Genomic DNA, 18,366 nt, shown 5'->3' on the forward strand with positions numbered 1-18,366 from the left:
TCTCAGCCTCAATTTCTCAACGTCCGTTCGTCATGTCTTCAACGAGCGTTCGTCATTAAGCTTCCTGACCAAACGTTCGTTCATTATCTCCCCAACGAACGCTCGTCTCTCAACCTCAATTTCTCAACGTCCGTTCGTCATGTCTTCAATGAGCGTTCGTCATTCAGCCTTCGTTCCCAACGTCCGTGCATTATCTCTCTCGACGAACGCTCGTCATTCATCCCACATTTTTAAACGTCCGTTCGTTAGCTCTCTCGACGAACACTCGTCATTTAGTGTCCTTTACCAGTGAACGTTCGTCCTATCCCCAACGAACGCTCGTTCGGCCACTTTGATTTCTTTTGCTTATTTATTTTATTTTATTTTTATATTTTTTTTTATATATATTTATTATTCTCTTATCTTATTTTGTTCTATCTAATTATTTTAGACATGTACTTATCCTAAAATATATAATATTTATAGGTTAAATAAAAGAATTTACAAGAATATTTTTAAAGGTTTAAGCACACGTGTGACCGCTCGCGTCGTCCTTGTTCTAAAAACCTCTTCTTCTTTTTTATAAAAATTATTACAAAAATATTTAAAGGTTTAAGCGCACGTGTGACCGCTTGCGTCGTCCTTGTGCTAAAAACCTTTTTCTTCTTCCTTAAATAAATTTACATAAAAAATACGTTTTGAAGGTTAAGTACACGTGTGACCGCTCGCGTCGTCCTTGTGCTAAAAACCTCTTCTTCTTTCTTATAAAAAAATTATTACAAAAATATTTAAAGGTTTAAGCGCACGTGTGACCGCTCGCGTCGTCCTTGTGCTAAAAACCTTTTTCTTCTTTTCTTAAATAAAATTTCAAAAATACGTTTAAAGGTTGAACACTTGTGTGATCGTTCGCATCGTTCTAGTGTTCAATACTTTTCTCTCTTATTTACGTAATATTAAACGAGGGTATGAGTGCTCGTGCGATCGTCCGCATCAGCCTAGCGCTCAATACTCTCAAGTTTTCCTAAATAAGTAAATAACGGTATGAGTGCTCGTGTGATCGTCCGCATCGTCCTAGTGCTTAATATCGTTATTTCTCTTTTTAAAAATAATTAAACATATTTAAATATCGTTTTAAAGGTATGAGTACTCGTGCGACCGTTCGCGTTGGCCTAGTACTCATTACCTTCTTTTTCTCGAAAATATTAAAAACATAAAATCTTCAAAAATTAAGAACATCTGGTTTTTTTTTCAAACAACAAACAGTCTTTTAAACTAGAACTACGTAACCCTGATTTCTCATTTTGAATGAGAATACGTAGGAGCAAGGTCAATCCTTGTCGGGCCCAAAAAACTAAAAAATATGTTTTGTTTATTTAGAATTTTATTTTAGGGGATAATTAAACATTTTGAAAACCACATCATATTCGTGCATTTAGTTAAAGGTACTGCCTTAGGGCAGGCGTTGTGGGGTGCTAACACCTTCCCCACGCGTAACCGACTCCTGAACCCAATCTTTGGTTTTCGTGGACCGTGCTTTATCATTTTATGGTTTTTCCGTAGTTTTCCAAAATAAACTATGGTGGCGACTCCAAATCTCTTTTCGAAACCCGTTTCTTATTTGGATCGTCGTCCCGTCGCGATTCCGGTTGCGACATTTAGTTATTATTTTTGTGCTAAGAAAGAAGAGAAAAATGTTCTAAAATATATGTGAATAAAACAAGTGATCGTTTTTAGTAAAGTAAAAAATAAAAAAGGAAAATGTAATAGTCAACAAAGTCTAAGTCTTTTAGGAATAGGAGACTTGTGCTTCTCCCCATTTTCAGGCTATGCAAGCACGAATTAAGCTTTATGCATCATACCACAGCATGCTTAACATACTGCAACAACATGCACAGTAATGCTTACAGTGTACAAGCCAAAAAGTTCCTATACAATAATAATTACATCAAAGGAGAAATTGTGTCTGAATAAGGATGGCTTTGACCAACAAGGAATGACACAAAAGAGGAAAGACAAATTGAAATCCCAAGTTAGAGGCTTTTGGCTCCCCCTGAATTTGTCCAAGCTTGTTTTTGGAAAAAGGAAGAATCATTTGGAACCCCTTAATCACCATCGAGTCTTTTTTTTTCTTTTCATTACAAACCTCATTACAGGAGCCAAAAAGAAAAAAAAAACTCGGGAGAACTCTCTTCACCTTCGGTATCAGCTACCAACCATTCGCGGTCACCACAACTCTCTTGCACCCACAACAACGCCTACAACAGGAAAGCAAAAACACAAAGTCACGTTGAGAGAGCAGGGAAAGAAAGAAATGTTGGCTACAGGAGAAACATTTTTGAATCAGGGGGGAGAGCCATTTTGAATGACATCATCACGATTCATTTTCTTGCTTCCACCTATCGCGCACCTCATTACCACAGCCTAACCCCAAACTCTTAGAGGCCCCTCACTTCCTACACCATCATCATTAACCTTTTACGGTCTTTCACCTACAACAAAAGAAACAATACAAGACCATAGAGAAGAAGCAAGGAGCATTGACCGGCGATTACAAGCATAGCACAAAAGCGAAAGCAGTACATAGAGGTAAGTCTTACAACTCCAGCTTATTGCCATTGTTCTTTGTTCGCTCTTATATGTATGAGTCTTTGTTTCATTATAAGAGCTAGCATTTTTGTTCCTGCTTGCTAGTCCAGATTGTTGTTGTTGTGTATCCGAATCCATGTTTCTCCATGATATTATACTTTTATTTTGACTCGGCTGCTTGGGTACCGTAATGTCCTCATAACCCTATCATGATTAGCCACTGTCCCTATGGGCTTGACCTTTCATTCTTCCTTCTAACACCGACACACAACCCTAAACCCCTAAACATTGTCTTGGCAAGCCTTTGTGGTTGTATTCTCTGATAACTAAACTATGGGACCCCTAGAGGTGGTAGGCGCGATGGCGGTTTCATGAGTGGCTACGACGGTGACGGTTTTAGGGGTAGAGGTGGATTTGGTCGTGGCGGTGGAAGATGTCGACACGATGACTGGTGGTGACCTTGGTCGTGACCTATGGCGCTGGTGGTGCCCTGGTTCGAGGCAGTCGGGATTGCTCAAGCAGCAATTGACGGAGGAGCAAGAGAGCTTCTCTAACGCGAGAAGAAGAGAAGGAAAGGAGGGCCTGGCATTGTGGCCGGTGATGATCCCGGCGGTGAGCAACGGTGCTTGCGACACCTTGGGCCGCGACTCTCAGCGGTCGGTTTCGACAGAGGTGGCGGCGCGTGTGCGTGAGTGGGCGGAGGAGACAAATCCCTCCTTTGGTTGCCTCGTTCGGAACAGACACTCTAGGTCTCTAGGTTTTCTGAATGACACTAGTACAGTAAGGGGAAATTGCATCGGTTAATTTTGCTTATAGGCATCGGTTCTGAAATCGAGGCATATACGGACGAGGTAAAAAGAGGTAGGCTTTATGCCTCGGTTCTGAACCAGGTTAAAACGAGATAGGATTATGCCTCGGTTCCTTGATAACCGAGGCAATAGCGTTTTTTTTTTCAATATGCATTTGGATGGTCCAACGTGATTCAATCCCTTTCACAGTCCAGCCTTGTCATCCATCAACAACATCAGCACTAATCAAAATCAGACTTTTACTGTTGGGGACATGGGGATGCACAACATGAATGTTCCATGTCTTGTAGGCCAAAACCAACATTTGCAAACTATTCAGACTCAAGTGTATAATGATAGTTTCTTTGATGGAAGGATTTGTTTGGACAAGGATGTCTTTGGCAACAACATGTATGTGTGTTTTGTAGAAAGCAAAAACCAGCAACAGGTGCAAAATGTTGGTGGTACCAGTGGCCACAGTTTGAATGCTGAAGTGTCCAATGTTGTCCATGGCAATTTGTCAACATCGATAACATTGGATTCCCCCTTTGCATGGTATTCAAACAATTCCCAAGCTGAATTTTTGGACTCTCCTCTGTTGACAACACCAGAACAGGATCTCCTTTGGCCATAGAGTTAAGGAAAAAAAAGTTAAAAAATAGTAAATTACTTGTCTTAACTTTCAATGTAAATATCCATTTGTGGAGTTAAATAACAAAGCTTTTGTAAGAATCGCTCCCAAAATAACACAAAAAAAAATAACAGAGCTTTTGTAAGAATCACCATGCGCCTCTGCCAATCCATTCCACACAGCCTACTCCACTGGCGCAACCATCAACAACCCTCACCGGATCCCCAAAAAGAAATTCCCCACACTAAAAACCCTAACTTTCTCAATCGTTGTGTCCCGCCGCTCCTCCAGCACACTTTTGTCGTGCTCTCGTCGCCTCTGCCTCTGAGACGCCTACTCCGTCGATTTCGCATCCTCTTCCCTACAACCAGAATATAACCAAAAAGAGAAGAGGGAAGAAGAAGAATGCCAATCGCACCGCCACGAGCCACCACGAGCGCCGCTGTGAGCCACCACGAACGCCGCCTGTCGCGCCATCTCAACACCGTCGCTGTAGATCATCCTTGCTCCAACGTGGTCGTCTGCGGTGAAGAGAAATGGAAGAAGGAGAGGAATTCTCCCTGGCTTGTGCGGGATGAGGATAAAGAGAGAAAAGTATTTTTAGGGTTGGATGTGCGAGAAGGAGAGAAATTCTCCTGGTGGACGCGACCCATGGGCTGGTCTATGAAGAAATGAGAAGTCCAGTGTTATGGAATTCAAAATGCTTTTTTAGGGTGTTAAGCCTCGGTTAGAAGATTAACTGAGGTCATATGATGTGTATATGTCTCGGGTCCCCAATAAACCGAGGTAGTAGATCAAGATTAAAAAAGTTGTCAGGGCAAAAGTTAAATCAGCAGGAATTTTGCACGATATTATGCATCGATTGAATATTTAACCGAGATCATATAATGTATATGCCTCGGTTCTCCTTGAATCGAGGCAGAAAAGTTTGACTAAATTACAAAATTGCCACCGCGTATTGATATGCTTCGGTTGCTCCTAAACCGAAGCATATTGTGCGATTTTAAATCCTCTTTTTTTACTAGTGTGGTGGAATGAGGGGAAGAATGTGAGAACCCCTAAAGTTTCTGGAGGGGGCTTACGTTTCTAGGCTAGCCTTTTTTTTAAAAAAATAATAAATAAAGAGAGAAAAATTCTCTTCTGATCCGCACACCCCATTTCTCATCTTGGTACCCTCATTCCGTTTGGGCTTAAACCCATATCTATTCATATGAAAAATACATAAAATTACAAAATAAAAATAACAAAAGTATGTTTCAAAAGGCTAAACACTCGTGTGATCGCTCGCGTCGTCCTAGTGTTTATACCTTTTATCTTTCTCTTTAAAATAATAAAAATTAAATAATAATATGAGTAGTTGTGCGATTGTCTGCATTAGCCTAATACTTAATATCCTCAATCTTAAAAGATTTTAAGTAATGGTATGAGTGCTTGTGCAATCGTCTGCATCAGCCTACCACTCAATACTCTCAAGTCTTCCTAAAAAATTAAATAACGGTATGAGTACTCGTGTGATCGTTTGCATCGTCCTAGTGCTCAATACCTTTTCTTTCTTTTAAAAATAAAATAATTAAAAAATATATATTAAATACTCTTTCAAAGGTACAAGCACTCGTGTGATCGTTTGTCCTAGTGCTTAATACCTTTCTTTCTCTTTTTAAAAATAATCAAAAATATATTTAAATATCGGTTTAAAGATTGAGCGCTCGTGTGATCGTCCGCATCGTCCTAGTGCTCAACACCCTTCTTTCTTCTTAAAAATAATTAAAAAAATAAATATTTAAATATCATTATAAAGGTATGAATATTCGTGTGACCGTCTGCATCGACCTAGTACTCATTACCTTTTTTTTCTCAAAAATACAAAAAAAAAATCTAAAATCTTTAAAAACTAAAAACATGCACATTTTCAAACTAAGAAACAATCTTCTAGTGAGAACTACATGATCCTTGATTCTCCATCAAGAATGGAGATATGTAGGAGCAACTTATAATTGACTAAATCATCTTATTAGTATTTAAGATTAAACAAAGGTGACATTAGTATAATACTAATACAAATGTTATTAAGTCCTAAATCCTACACTCAAAAATACAATTTAGACTTAAATTTGTTCTCAAACGTTACAACTTAATGACAACATAGCGTCACAATTCAATGTAATTTCTTGTTGATTTGATTTTAAGTTTCTTTATGGATCAAGTGTGGTGATGCCTCCTCCATTTTATTTGATGTACTACAACCTGTTTGATAAAATTTCAAATTAGTTGTTTACTTTTACTCTATGAATATAGTAACTGTATTTTTATCAAAATAAACAGTCATACTAATCTGAATTCTTTTAATACTGTGTCTCAAAATCTCATCCACCATTATTTATGAATGTTTATCACATTAACCTATGCATTCCGCCACCCGACTCTTCGGTTCCCCTTCCCAGGAAGTTGAAAAGAGTGAATTAAGGGAGATCATAAAAATGGCACCAAATACGCAATCGAAAAGCCAACGGGCACAGCATGCAAAATTGAAAATAATGTCACCGTCTAATTCCATCAATCTCTGTTAATTCTCTTTGTCACACTTCCTTTCATTGAATCTCTCTTGACAAAGCCTATCCCAATACGACAACCTTTTTAATAAATTTTCAAATTAAGTGTTTACTTTTACTTTATCAATGTAGTAGCTGTAATGTTATTAAATAAGCATTAATAATGTGTCTCTCAAAATCTCATCAATCATTATTTATGAATGTTACCCTTCCCAGGAGTTATTGAAACGATCTGTATGCACCATCTTCACCAACTGCTTCATTAGGAAGGACTCATATCTGCTAATTCTCTTTGTTACTTTTCTTTCCCTTGAATCTCTCTTCACAAAGCCAATCCCAACACAAAACAACTCATCAATGGGAGTCACATTTCTATAGAAATATTTCCAACACAAGAAAGATATTTTCAAAAGAAAGAAAATAAACTATTCTCCTAGAAACTTCATTCTTGGTTGATCACAATGGCCACAACCGAACCTGAACAGCAGATTTCCTTGAAGCTTGTGGTAATCAAAGAAAGGAACAAAGTAGTATTTGCAGAGGCCGAGAAGGACTTTGTGGATGTTCTCATTAGCTTGCTCACATTGCCTTTGGGAACTATTGTAAGACTTGTGCGTGAGGAGTCAAATATGCAACCAATTGAAGTTGGATCACTTACCTCACTCTATCGGAGTGTGGAAAATCCAGACAAAGAATTTCTTAGTACAGATTCGTGTAAACAAATGATACTGCGACCCAAGAATTCAATGGAACGTTATTGTAAGAGTCTTAAACTGAAAATGGACGACACAGAGCCCACAGAGTATTTCGTTTGTAACAACCTAGTCAATTGTCGATGTCAAAGCCCGATCTTAATAAGCATGTTCAAGAATAGAAGATGCAGATGTGGGAAAATGTTGGACAAACCCATTTCTCATGAAAGTAGCTCTTTCTTTGATGGTTTTGTTAAGGATGATGATACTTTTTTTATCACGGACGATTTGAAAGTTGTGCCAAACTCATTGAATGTATTTTTTGATCTGTTCAAAAGTTGTGGAATAGAAAGCCCGTCTTCGGTGAATAAAATGACGGTTACTATAACCAAAAATCAGGTTTCTTTTATTTACAAATGTTATACTGCTTTTGGTTTTCGTCGTTTCCTATATGATTATGGTAAAGGCTTATGACCTAGGTGGACTGATTTGGATTTGTGACGATTACCATTTGTTGTTTATAATTTTTACAGGTAATAGATCTGCTAAAAAGTTGTTTGAACTCAACAATAACTCTTACAGGTTTGTTTTTAGAAAAACTGTGTATTGAGAAATATAGAAAGGTTGAATTTCCTCCCTTCGATGTGAATGAAAATGATAGTTTCAAAATCAACGTGAAGATAGTGCAGAGAAAATCAAACGGGAAGATAGTGTTTGCTAATGGAAAAGAAGATTTTGCAGACTTTCTTCTTAGTTTGCTGACAATTCCTTTAGGAGGAGTGGTGCATTTGATGGAGGGCTTTTCTTGTATGTACAAGAGCATTCTTAATTTAGATCAAAATTATTGGACAGCAGATAATGTAAAGAATAAGCTTGTTGATCCTGGTCTTGTCCCACAGTTCCTAGCAAGCAACAAGCTGTTCCCAATTTTCGGCTCCAAATATTTTTGTCGCACCGAGATCAATTATTGCACCTTTAAATATGGAGCAGGTACCGATCCACGTTTAGCGGCCTGTTATCTAACACTGAGACATGGAAATAGTGTCCGAGAATTTACAGAAGTGGATTTTGTTGATCCTATATTAAATAGAAAAAATAGTAAAAATATTGTGAAAGGGCCCACAATGTACATGGCAACAGATGATTTAGTTGTGACGGCAATGACGGCAACTTCTGTTATATCTTTACTTGCAAGTATGAGCATTCCCTTCAGTGACTTGGAAGAGAAAGAGTTTAGCATTGGCATTAAGGAGGTATAGGAAAGTAAAAAAAGTTAATTATATACATATAAATTTTTGTTCAATATTTATATTATCACATTATCTCTGAATATAATGTTATGTGTTCGATTGTTGGTGCAGGGTGTTGGAATACTACAAGCATCATTGACATCAAAATCAGCCCTTACAACTGCTCTCAGTCACCTGTTAACCCAAATTAAGCCGGAGAACTAATTAGTAATATTGTCGGAGTTGAATTCCTTTTAATTTTAGTTTTGTTTTCTCTTTTACATATATAATACTCTCAATTTAGCTTTGTTTATTAATATTTTCAAATTCATTTACTTGCCTTAATGATAAATTGTTTCATTTTGCCCTTAACAGATTAGAGTTGGATCCACTATGTTTTCTGAATTTATTTCATCATTTACTCATAATTAAACTCTATCTTTGGTTTTATCTTTTAACCATATAAGACGCTCCGTGTATGTTCTTTTGAATGTCAAGTTCACATGTGTATATTAATCCGTTGAAAAAATCAAAAGATGTTTCTTTGTTAAGTTGTTTTAAAGTAACTATTTTTTTTAAGGTAAGTTTTTCCCACACATTATACAATTTAGTTTAATATATATATATATATATATATATATATATATATATATATATATATATATATATTTCCTCAACATAATTTTTTATATTTAATTATTTTTAATCGAATTTAAATTATAAATGTTAAATAATGATCTATCCCGACATATTGATAAACGTAGAAATTATTTCTCAAATAAGTTAGGTTCATATTTTATTTGTTAGTAATTAAGATTGTAAATGCACTTATGGAGAGAAAATTGACTCACTTATTATTAACACTACAGTAATAAAGGGCATTACCGAAGGCCAGATTCCTTCGGAAAACGTCAAAAGCCGTCGCTAAAGGCCCATTACCGAAGGCCTGCCGACGGTCAAAAAGCCCTCAGTAAACCCCGTGTCGGTAACCATTACCGAAGGATTTTGGCCTTCGGTAATTACCGAAGGCCACAAGCCTTCGGTAATTACCGAAGGCTTATGGCCTTCGGTAATTACCGAAGGCTTACGGCCCTCGGTAAAGCCTTCGGTACGGTGCAGAGAAATATCTGTTTTAATTGTTTTGCTGTTCTACCACACATACCTGCATATCATATTCACAACACACAGACCTGTATAACAGTTTCAATTTACAAACAAACAGACCTGCATATATATATTGTCCATCCCAAAATTTTATATTCATTGATGGAAAAGCATAAAGTACTATAACATTATTATCATAATGTACTAACATCAATTATATTCTAACAATATCATAATAACATTTAAATGTACTATGATCAATAACAAAATGAAACTAAAAATCTACATAGTCTTCAAAAAGATGTTCATCCTCCTGGTCATCTGTAGATGGCTGGACTGGTGTGGGCTGGACTGGTGTGGGCTGATGAGGGACGGCGGGTGACGGGGAGGGTCGTGGCTGGGTCGGAGGGACAATGGAAGGAGTGTCTGAAGTTTGAGGCAGCGCTCTCATGACCAGGGCCTTGAAGCTTGAGAACTCATCTCTCAAGTCACTGTATTCTTCTCTCAATGCACGGTTTTCCTGGTCACGTTGGTCCAGTAGCTGTGTCAAGCGCTGGATGGCCTCGTCAGCAGAAGAGGTGGAAGAAGAAGGTTGATGCTGAAGTGTACCTCCTTTCGATGCTGTATAGTTTGCAGCAAGTTGTCCTGCACCGTAGACTCGTCCCTTTTTCTTCCCACCAACGACATCGACCCAGCACTGTGTCCTACGGATGTCGTCATCTGTATTACTCGTACCATCCGGTGTAGGACCTGACCCATGTTCGGATCTAACCTGTGAAAGTCTCGTAGAAAAATCTTCCTGTTCAAACAATAAAAGCAATGTCAGAGAATGATACAATAACATAATCATGTGGATTACTAATACTAGGAGTGCTATTTGCTTACATGAGTCTTGCGAGACCTTTCATCAACGAATTCATTAGTGCCCTTCCGAACATGGGTCTGTGCAAAGACCTCGTCAACATGGACCGCTCGTCCAAGAGCTTGTGCCTGTAACATAATTTAGACTTAACATGGAATCCAATAATGTGGAAACCAAAGGAGATAAACCCAGCTTTTTCCAATCCAAATTCCAAATTTAACTGTGACTAAAAACCAAACAGCAACTAAAATGTACACTGCAGCAGCAAAATGAGTAGAAAAATGATGGTTTCAGTGGTAAAAATGAGTGGCAGTGGTTTTAGGGATCAAATGACACCTAAAGGAAGTTTATATCATCATATTGAACATGTAGAAGCAGTGAAACAAGCAAGAAAAAATCTACTGCAGAATTTCAGTTGTGCACTTGCTAAAAGTGACTAAAATTTGGTGATGTAGCAAGTATATTTCGGTTTGGCTCAAAATTGACCATATGAACAATAGAAAACAACTTTCAATTCACCAAAAATGACTCCATAAGCAATGAAACACAACCAAAACAGTCAAGCTCTCAATATGAGGTGTGCACTTGCAAATTTAAGGCAAAAGTGATGGTTCAAAAGGTGATTTGGTACATTGGCTGGAGAAAGACCAAATGAACAGTGCTAACAACTTTAAACCATCAAATTGAAAATGTTTAAGCACTAAGACAGTCAAGGGACACAATGCAGCAGAAAATCACAAGTTCACTTCCACATTTAGGCAAAATTTGGTGGTTTAATGGGTCATTCTGCATAAACACGTTTGGAAACATTATTTGATGGTTGGGGCAACTTTTATCATCAATTTGAACATGTTTAGACACTAAGACAACAAAGAATCACACTGCACTAGAAAATCACTACTTCACTTCCAAAATAAGGCAAAATTGATGGTTTAGGAAGTGATTTTGCATATGAGCTCAAATTTGACCAAATGAACAGTGCATACATGTTTCAAATGGTAAAATACACTTGCACAAATGTGTAAAATGCACTGAAATGGACAGATTCAACAAAACACCCCTGCTGTAGCCAATTATGCAGCACTTTTTACTAAAAAAATTGCACTAGAATTCAAGGAAACACTGCAATCATGTTTATCATCATCAAATAAATTTGTTCAAAGTTGTAGATGCAAAAAAAATCTGAACAAAACAGATTGCACATGTCAAACCAGAGAAGTATTTTTATGCAGATTTTTAAATAAGTTTATGATGAACTCAACCACTCATTTTGCAATTAAGTGATTAATATGAGTTGCTACACCTTTAGCAATGCTTATCAACATCAAACAAACTTGCACAATGCTTAAGAGACAAGAAAATCTGGACAGAAACAGCTTGAAGAGATTACCATACGAATGGCATGCTCGTGAATCGTGATCGACCCACCAGTATGCAAGGCACCACCCCTTTCAGACGATCTGTTCTTCTGGGCTGTAGCAGACTTCTTACGAAACTCTACTGTGTTCCAATGTGCAAGCAAAGAGTTCCAAATAATTTCGCCCATCCAGTCAGGGCGCTCCCCTGCAATCCTGGCATCCCTAAACATCTCTGAGAGCCGATGAGATGCTTTCATGTGAAAATTTCTATGAATTTGACTTTCATGCTCAGCTTTCCACTGCACCTTCTTCTGTAATGATGAACAAAACAAACATTGATTAAGACATGGTAAGATATGAATGATAATTAATTTAAAGTGTTCTTGACCTTAAAACGCTCCCAGAATGGCTTTCTGTCGTCTTTAGGTATGGCTCCCCAAGTAGGCCATGGAGTCAAATACTGTTGCTTAATTGAACGTGTTATGGCCTGGGAAGCAACTCTGGAGGGAATAAACCTTCATATAAATAAATAAAAGTCATTTCAGTAAAGAAAGTTTAAAACATCAATCAAAGTTAAAACTGGGATTAAAGTATTTACCCTTTTCCATATGGCTCAATCCATGGTCGATCATGGAAAGGCGGGTCAACATCTTCAGCATCACCAGCTGAAGGCGGTGTAGAAGATGAGGAAGCTATAGAAGTAGGGTCAGGGGGAGGAGTGGGGGTAATAACCTCAGGGGGAGGAGTGGGGGTAATAATGACAGGGGGAGGAGTGGGAATAATAATCACAGGGGGAGGCAGAGGCTCTTCTGCATGGGTAGGAGCAGGAGGGTGTACAACAGGGGTAGGAGGAGGAGGATGTACTGCAGGGGTAGGAGAAGGAGGGTGTACTGCAGGAGTAGAGGGAGGTTGTACTGTAGGGGTAGGTAGTGTACTAGGCACCCTAAGTACATACTTTGGGGCCTTCCGTTGCCTTTTTTTAGGCCTGGCTACCCCTTTTCCTTTATCAGGTTTATCTGAACCTTGTCCTGTCATTGCTGCATTTGAAATGTTTACACATAAAGTGAAACAATAGAAAACAATAAGAAAGGATCACTATAAATTAAAGTGAATTTAAAATTACTACATGCATGACAATAACGAAGGATGACTACAAATGAAATATTCTATTTTACATAACTCTATTGAAATGATAGTTCAATTTGCTACAATATTTAAGATAGTCGAAATTCAATCATCGTCATCATGATCTTCATCTTCATCTTCATCTTCTTCAGCATCATCTTCATCTTCTTCATCATCTTCATCATCATCATCATCTTCTTCTTCTTCTTCTTCTTCTGCTTCATCATCATCATCATCATCTTCTTCTTCTTCTCCTTCATCATCATCATCATCATCACCACCACCTTGTGCAGGTGCTTCTAATTCATCTCCATCACCATCAGGGTCGCGCAATGCGGTTATAGGTTCAACTTCAATAATTTGTTGTGGTTGTGACATTTGGTCAAGTTGGTAGGCAACATCCTCCTCAACCTCATCTGAGTCAATGCGACCTCTAGGCTTGGTTTGTACTGCTACAGCCCAACCACGCTTGTCTATACTGCGGAATGGTGGATATGGCACGTAATAAGCCTGTCTGACATTAGTTGGAAGAATGAAAGGATCAAACGGTCTATATTTGTTTCTCAAGTGGAGTTCGACAATGTTAAACCTAGGATCCACTCTAGTACCAGCTCTAGAAGGATCAAACCATTCACAATAAAAAAGTACAACTCTGTTTGGAGAAGTAGTGCTGTTGTACTCTAGCTCATATATTTTTTGAATGATGCCATAGAAATCATCATAACAACCCTCTGTAAGGCCCTTGACGTACACACCACAATTTATTGTTTTCTTTCCTTTAGACCATTCATGTGTATGGAATTTGTAACCATTGATGAAGTAAGTGTGCCATTCTTTCACACATCTCATTGGCCAATTGGAGAGATGTCTTAACTCTTGAACCGTTGGAGTCAATGCCTGATTAAAAACCTACAAAGATACCAAATTCATTTTTAAAGCAAGCGTCAAATTAACCTTGCTCAAAACATAGGAAAAAGTATGGACCTGATTTCTAAACCATTGGGGAAACTCTGAGTGTATTCTAGCAGAAGCATTTCCTTCTACGACTTCCTCAGCCACAAGAAATGAGCTGGTACAAATGAAATGAATTAGTGTATAACAATGTAAGCATTGCAAAGGTAAGAGTTGAATGATAACATACTCAAGGTACGGTTTAACTTCACTGCAATTGATTAAGACATGGACATGAGCAGAGTTGAATTCAGCATCACTTAACCAATGAGTGAATTCTTTCCCGGCATGACGGCCTAATTGTCGAAAAACTGATAATGAACCTTGACGTTGTTCAGCTTGCCATTGCATTTCGTTTCTGACATTAGTGGGGGACAACAAGAAGTTTTTGAAATAATGTGAACAAAAATAAGTTGTCTCTCTGTGCAAGTAAGCTGCACAAATTGAGCCTTCTACTCTAGCTTTATTTTTAACCGAACGTTTGGATTCTCCCATAAACCTTTCAAAGGGATACATCCACCTGTATTGCACAGGTCCCCCAAGCCAAGCTTCATATGAAAGATGGATTGGAAGATGCTCCATTGAATCAAAGAATGCAGGAGGGAATACTCTTTCTAATTTGCAGAGGATAATTGGAATATTTTCGTCCATCTTTCTTAAGCAGTTTTCCTGTAGTGTCGTGCAGCACAGATTTTTAAAGAAGTTACTGATTTCTATCAGTGGATGTATCACGTGCTGTGGCAAACAACTAAAGGCAAGAGGGATTAAAGTCTCCATGAATACATGACAATCATGACTCTTCAACCCTTGAATAGTACCATTTTGAACATTGGCACATCTGGACAAGTTAGAAGAATATCCATCTGGCATTCTAAGCTCTTTGACCCATCCACACACTATTCTTGCCTCATCTTTTGACATGACGTAGCTTGCCTTTGGTTTCAAGAATCGACCGTTACCTTGCGCCTTCAACTCTAAGTCTTTTCGTGCACAATACAGAGGTAAATCTTTTCTGGCTTTGTCATTATCTTTTGTCTTACCAATAACATTCATAATTGTGTTGAAGATGTTGTCAAAGAAATTTTTTTCTATGTGCATGACATCCAGGTTATGTCTTAGCAAGTTGTCTTTCCAATAGGGAAGATCCCAAAATATGCTTCTTTTAGTCCAATTATGCCATTCTCCAAACCCTTCTATCCTATTGTGTCCAGATTCAGTGACTTTTGGATAGTCTTTCACTCTTCTCCAAACATGTGATCCACTCAACTTTGGCGGGGGCATATCCGTTTCAACTTGCCCTTTGCGAAATGCCTTTTTGTTTCTTCTAAAGGGGTGATCAATGGGCAAGAACCGCCGATGACAATCAAACCAACAACTTTTTCGACCATTAGTCAATTGGAATGACTTTGTATGTTCCATGCATTGTGGACAAGCTAATCGACCATGGGTGCTCCAACCAGATAACATGCCATAGGCTGGAAAGTCATTAATAGTCCACATCAAAGCTGCCCTCATAAGGAAATTTTGCTTCCTTGAAACATCATACGTCCAAACACCATTCCATAGCTTTTTCAGATCATCAATCAAAGGCTCCAAATAAACATCAATCCCTGATTTGGGATTAGATGGACCTGGTATTATGCACATTAAAAACATATAAGGCTTTGTCATACACATCTCAGGTGGCAGATTGTATGGGGTAACTATGACGGGCCAACATGAATAAGGTGATGCAGACGCCTGAATGTACGGCGTAAATCCATCAGAGCATAGACCAAGTCTGACGTTACGCGGTTCACTAGAAAAGGACCGATGTTTACGATTGAAGTGCTTCCAAGCTTCACCGTCAGAAGGATGACGCAAAACTCCTTCAGTTTTCTTACCATCATGCCATGTCATGTGTTGTGATGTTTGCATTGAAGTGAACATTCTTTGTAATCTTGGAATAATGGGCAAGTAGAACATTGTCTTTAAGGGAATTGCTTTTTTCTGCCTCCGTCCTGCATGCATCGTATGATATCGAGGAGAGCCACAAAACTTGCATTCAACCAACAAAGCATCATTTTTGCCACTATCATTGTCATAGAATAACATACATCCATTAACACAACAATCAATCTTCTTGGCTTCCAATCCCAACATTGAAACACATCTTTTGGCTTGATAACAATTCTTCGGAATAGAATTGTTTGGTGGTGTCAGATCTAAAATCAATTTTGTATAGTGATCCACTGCTTGATTGGGAACGTTCCAATTAGATTTACCAGCCAACAGTCTGATGGACACTGACAATTTTGACTCAGATGAACCTTCAAATACAGGTAGATTTGCCTCTGTCAGTAATTTGTAAAACCTCTGAGTGGCTTCATTTGGAGACTCTTCATCATGACTACCGTTTGCTTCTTGTTCGTCATGTCGATGAAGAGCATTGTTGACCATCTCTTGCATATAGGCAAATTGATCTATCTCAGATGTATGTACAACAGTATTCGAACCTGATGCAAGCCGATTTTGAACTCTATTGGAGGTCGAAGGATTTTCTTCACCATGAAATGTCCAAACCGTGTAATTAGGCATGAACCCTTTTTGGTATAGGTGAACTTTAATCTCTTCATCTTTCAAAATCCTTGTACATTCGCACTTCATGCATGGGCATCGAATCCCTCCATCAATGGCATAATAATGACTGCGTCGAGCCGTCTCCACAAACTCTTGAACTCCGATGACAAAAGATTCCTTCAAACCTCTCCTTCCGCTATAACAACGGTCGTACATCCATGCACGATGGTTGAGAAAATGGGCCATGTTCTGTGACAAGCCAAAAAAAAAAAATCATTGTCAAAACAGCAACACTCCATGCGACATAAGTAATAAACCTATTACTATTCAAGTCGAACATGGAAGGCAATTTGAACACTTCGGTTACTTTAGGTGAATTCCCAATTTCTCACCTATTAGTACACTTTTTTAGGTTTTACTTTAGAATAGTTTAAGACTAATTCTACTTAGTGTAGTTTAGTGTAGTTAGTGGAGTTTAGCCTAACTCATTCTTCAAAGTTTGTTTATGCTATTTTAGTTTAATTCAATTGGTGTGAAGTGATTTTCTTTAGTTCACTTTGGTGGAAGTTGATTGGTTAAAGTGATTTTCCTTTCAGCTATAAAATGGTCCCTATGTGGGCACATTCCTACACCTCTTACAAAGAGTGTGATGGGTGTGAGGGTTTTGGGTTTCTCTTCTTCGAAGTGGAAGAGAAGGTGGAATGAGTGAGGGTTGTGGGTTTTGTCTTATTTGGTTTGATCACATTTAGGGTAAAAAAAGTCAACCTGAGCAATCAAGCATGATCAATTTGAAAAATATTCTAACTCTAAAACAATGATATCATTAGCTTGGGAACTTAGAATGTCAATAATTGATACAAGTAAGAAATAACAGTTATGAAACACATAGGGAGTCAAAAGGAACGTAAGATATGTGCTAGAATAGATTTCAAAATGCAAGAACTGGTTATCACTGAATTTTCACATTAAAATTGGCGTAGTGCAATGCCTTTGATGCAGCAATCAAAATAAGCTTTCTATATCACAAATCTGCAACTATACCACAAAAAATGCTGAAATATTGGTGGTTTGAATGGTCATTTTGCACAAAAGTGTTTATAATCATAATTTTATGGTTTTAGCAACTTTTCTTTATGAAATATGACTTGTACAAGCTGCCAGCACATGCTAAATATGATTAAATCAAAATATCACTGTTTCAATTGCTCTTTAACACCAACTTTAACCATTTTCACCAACCAAATTCAAGCATAAGAATGCATTGGATTGTAATCATGTAATCTGACTCTAGGACAACAATTGAGATGTGAATAACACTCTAGGAGTGAATTCAAAGATGTCCAGAGGTGAGTTCTAAGCTGGATACATGAAAAAGAGACAAGATTGGCAAAATTACTTTTAAGCACGAGAATAGGGGACAAGAAAGTAGAAACCAAGAAACCTATCACATGCTACCTAGGCCTCAGAACAATGAGGTTATGGACTTCTAATACTTTAGCAAGTCATGAATAAGATTAAGTTATCATGACAAATTCAGTAAACCATTGTTCTTGCAGCAACAGCCCAAGTTTATGGCTATTGGTGTCAAATTTGCTTGAAATATAAGCACAAAACAGTTCTGCTTAGTCTCTATCTTGACACTTTGATTTTGATAACAAAAAAATACTCATTATGGAGGAAAGTTCCGACAGGTTGAAGAGATGGGGTAGTCTCTATCTTGGAGGAAGCCAGAAATAACATTCCTGCTCCATTTGACAACATCACCACCCTGCAAACATTGTTTGCCAACCAAGGACTTGATTTGAAGGACTTGATTCTGCATCTGCAGTCACTGTACTCTATTTTATACTTTTATTTCAAAAGTTCAGACATTTCAAAGTTTGCTTCCATATCCTCAACACCATTATTATTTTAATAGACATCCATGTACTTAGAAACTTGATATAGTTTGAC

General features: G+C 37.9%; 3 protein-coding genes across 3 annotated transcripts; 1 reads left to right on the forward strand and 2 right to left on the reverse strand.

Moving 5' to 3' along the window:
- Positions 1-6,994: 6,994 nt before the first annotated feature.
- On the forward strand, positions 6,995-8,679 carry LOC148199414 (uncharacterized). Its single transcript, XM_088112652.1, has 3 exons — positions 6,995-7,624; positions 7,759-8,478; positions 8,587-8,679. Exons 1-3 carry the CDS (start codon positions 6,995-6,997, stop codon positions 8,677-8,679), a joined length of 1,443 nt encoding a protein of 480 aa, XP_087968778.1.
- Positions 8,680-9,782: 1,103 nt separating this feature from the next.
- LOC148199415 (uncharacterized) lies at positions 9,783-12,813 on the reverse strand. The gene is made up of 5 exons (XM_088112653.1): positions 12,568-12,813; positions 12,377-12,470; positions 11,811-12,166; positions 10,444-10,548; positions 9,783-10,357 (listed from the first exon to the last, which is right to left on the reverse strand). Exons 1-5 carry the CDS (start codon positions 12,811-12,813, stop codon positions 9,833-9,835), a joined length of 1,326 nt encoding a protein of 441 aa, XP_087968779.1. The 3' UTR covers positions 9,783-9,832.
- Positions 12,814-13,008: 195 nt separating this feature from the next.
- LOC148199416 (uncharacterized) lies at positions 13,009-16,759 on the reverse strand. Its single transcript, XM_088111655.1, has 3 exons — positions 14,045-16,759; positions 13,888-13,972; positions 13,009-13,812 (listed from the first exon to the last, which is right to left on the reverse strand). Exons 1-3 carry the CDS (start codon positions 16,657-16,659, stop codon positions 13,009-13,011), a joined length of 3,504 nt encoding a protein of 1,167 aa, XP_087967781.1. The 5' UTR covers positions 16,660-16,759.
- Positions 16,760-18,366: the final 1,607 nt, after the last annotated feature.

This window comes from Vigna umbellata, chromosome 4, assembly GCF_029865625.1.
Source record: "Vigna umbellata cultivar VRB3 chromosome 4, Vumbellata_1.0, whole genome shotgun sequence".
NCBI lineage: Eukaryota > Viridiplantae > Streptophyta > Magnoliopsida > Fabales > Fabaceae > Vigna > Vigna umbellata.

Coding starts and splice junctions, on each gene's coding strand:
- LOC148199414 (XM_088112652.1), top strand. CDS start 6,995: ATGGCCACAACCGAACCTGAACAGCAGATTTCCTTGAAGCTTGTGGTA. Junction 7,625..7,758: donor TTACTATAACCAAAAATCAG/GTTTCTTTTATT, acceptor TAATTTTTACAG/GTAATAGATCTGCTAAAAAG. Junction 8,479..8,586: donor TTAGCATTGGCATTAAGGAG/GTATAGGAAAGT, acceptor TTGTTGGTGCAG/GGTGTTGGAATACTACAAGC.
- LOC148199415 (XM_088112653.1), bottom strand. CDS start 12,813: ATGACAGGACAAGGTTCAGATAAACCTGATAAAGGAAAAGGGGTAGCC. Junction 12,471..12,567: donor AAGAGCCTCTGCCTCCCCCT/GTGATTATTATT, acceptor CTACTTCTATAG/CTTCCTCATCTTCTACACCG. Junction 12,167..12,376: donor ATTGAGCCATATGGAAAAGG/GTAAATACTTTA, acceptor GAGCGTTTTAAG/GTCAAGAACACTTTAAATTA.
- LOC148199416 (XM_088111655.1), bottom strand. CDS start 16,659: ATGGCCCATTTTCTCAACCATCGTGCATGGATGTACGACCGTTGTTAT. Junction 13,973..14,044: donor GAAGTTAAACCGTACCTTGA/GTATGTTATCAT, acceptor CATTTGTACCAG/CTCATTTCTTGTGGCTGAGG. Junction 13,813..13,887: donor CCCAATGGTTTAGAAATCAG/GTCCATACTTTT, acceptor GTATCTTTGTAG/GTTTTTAATCAGGCATTGAC.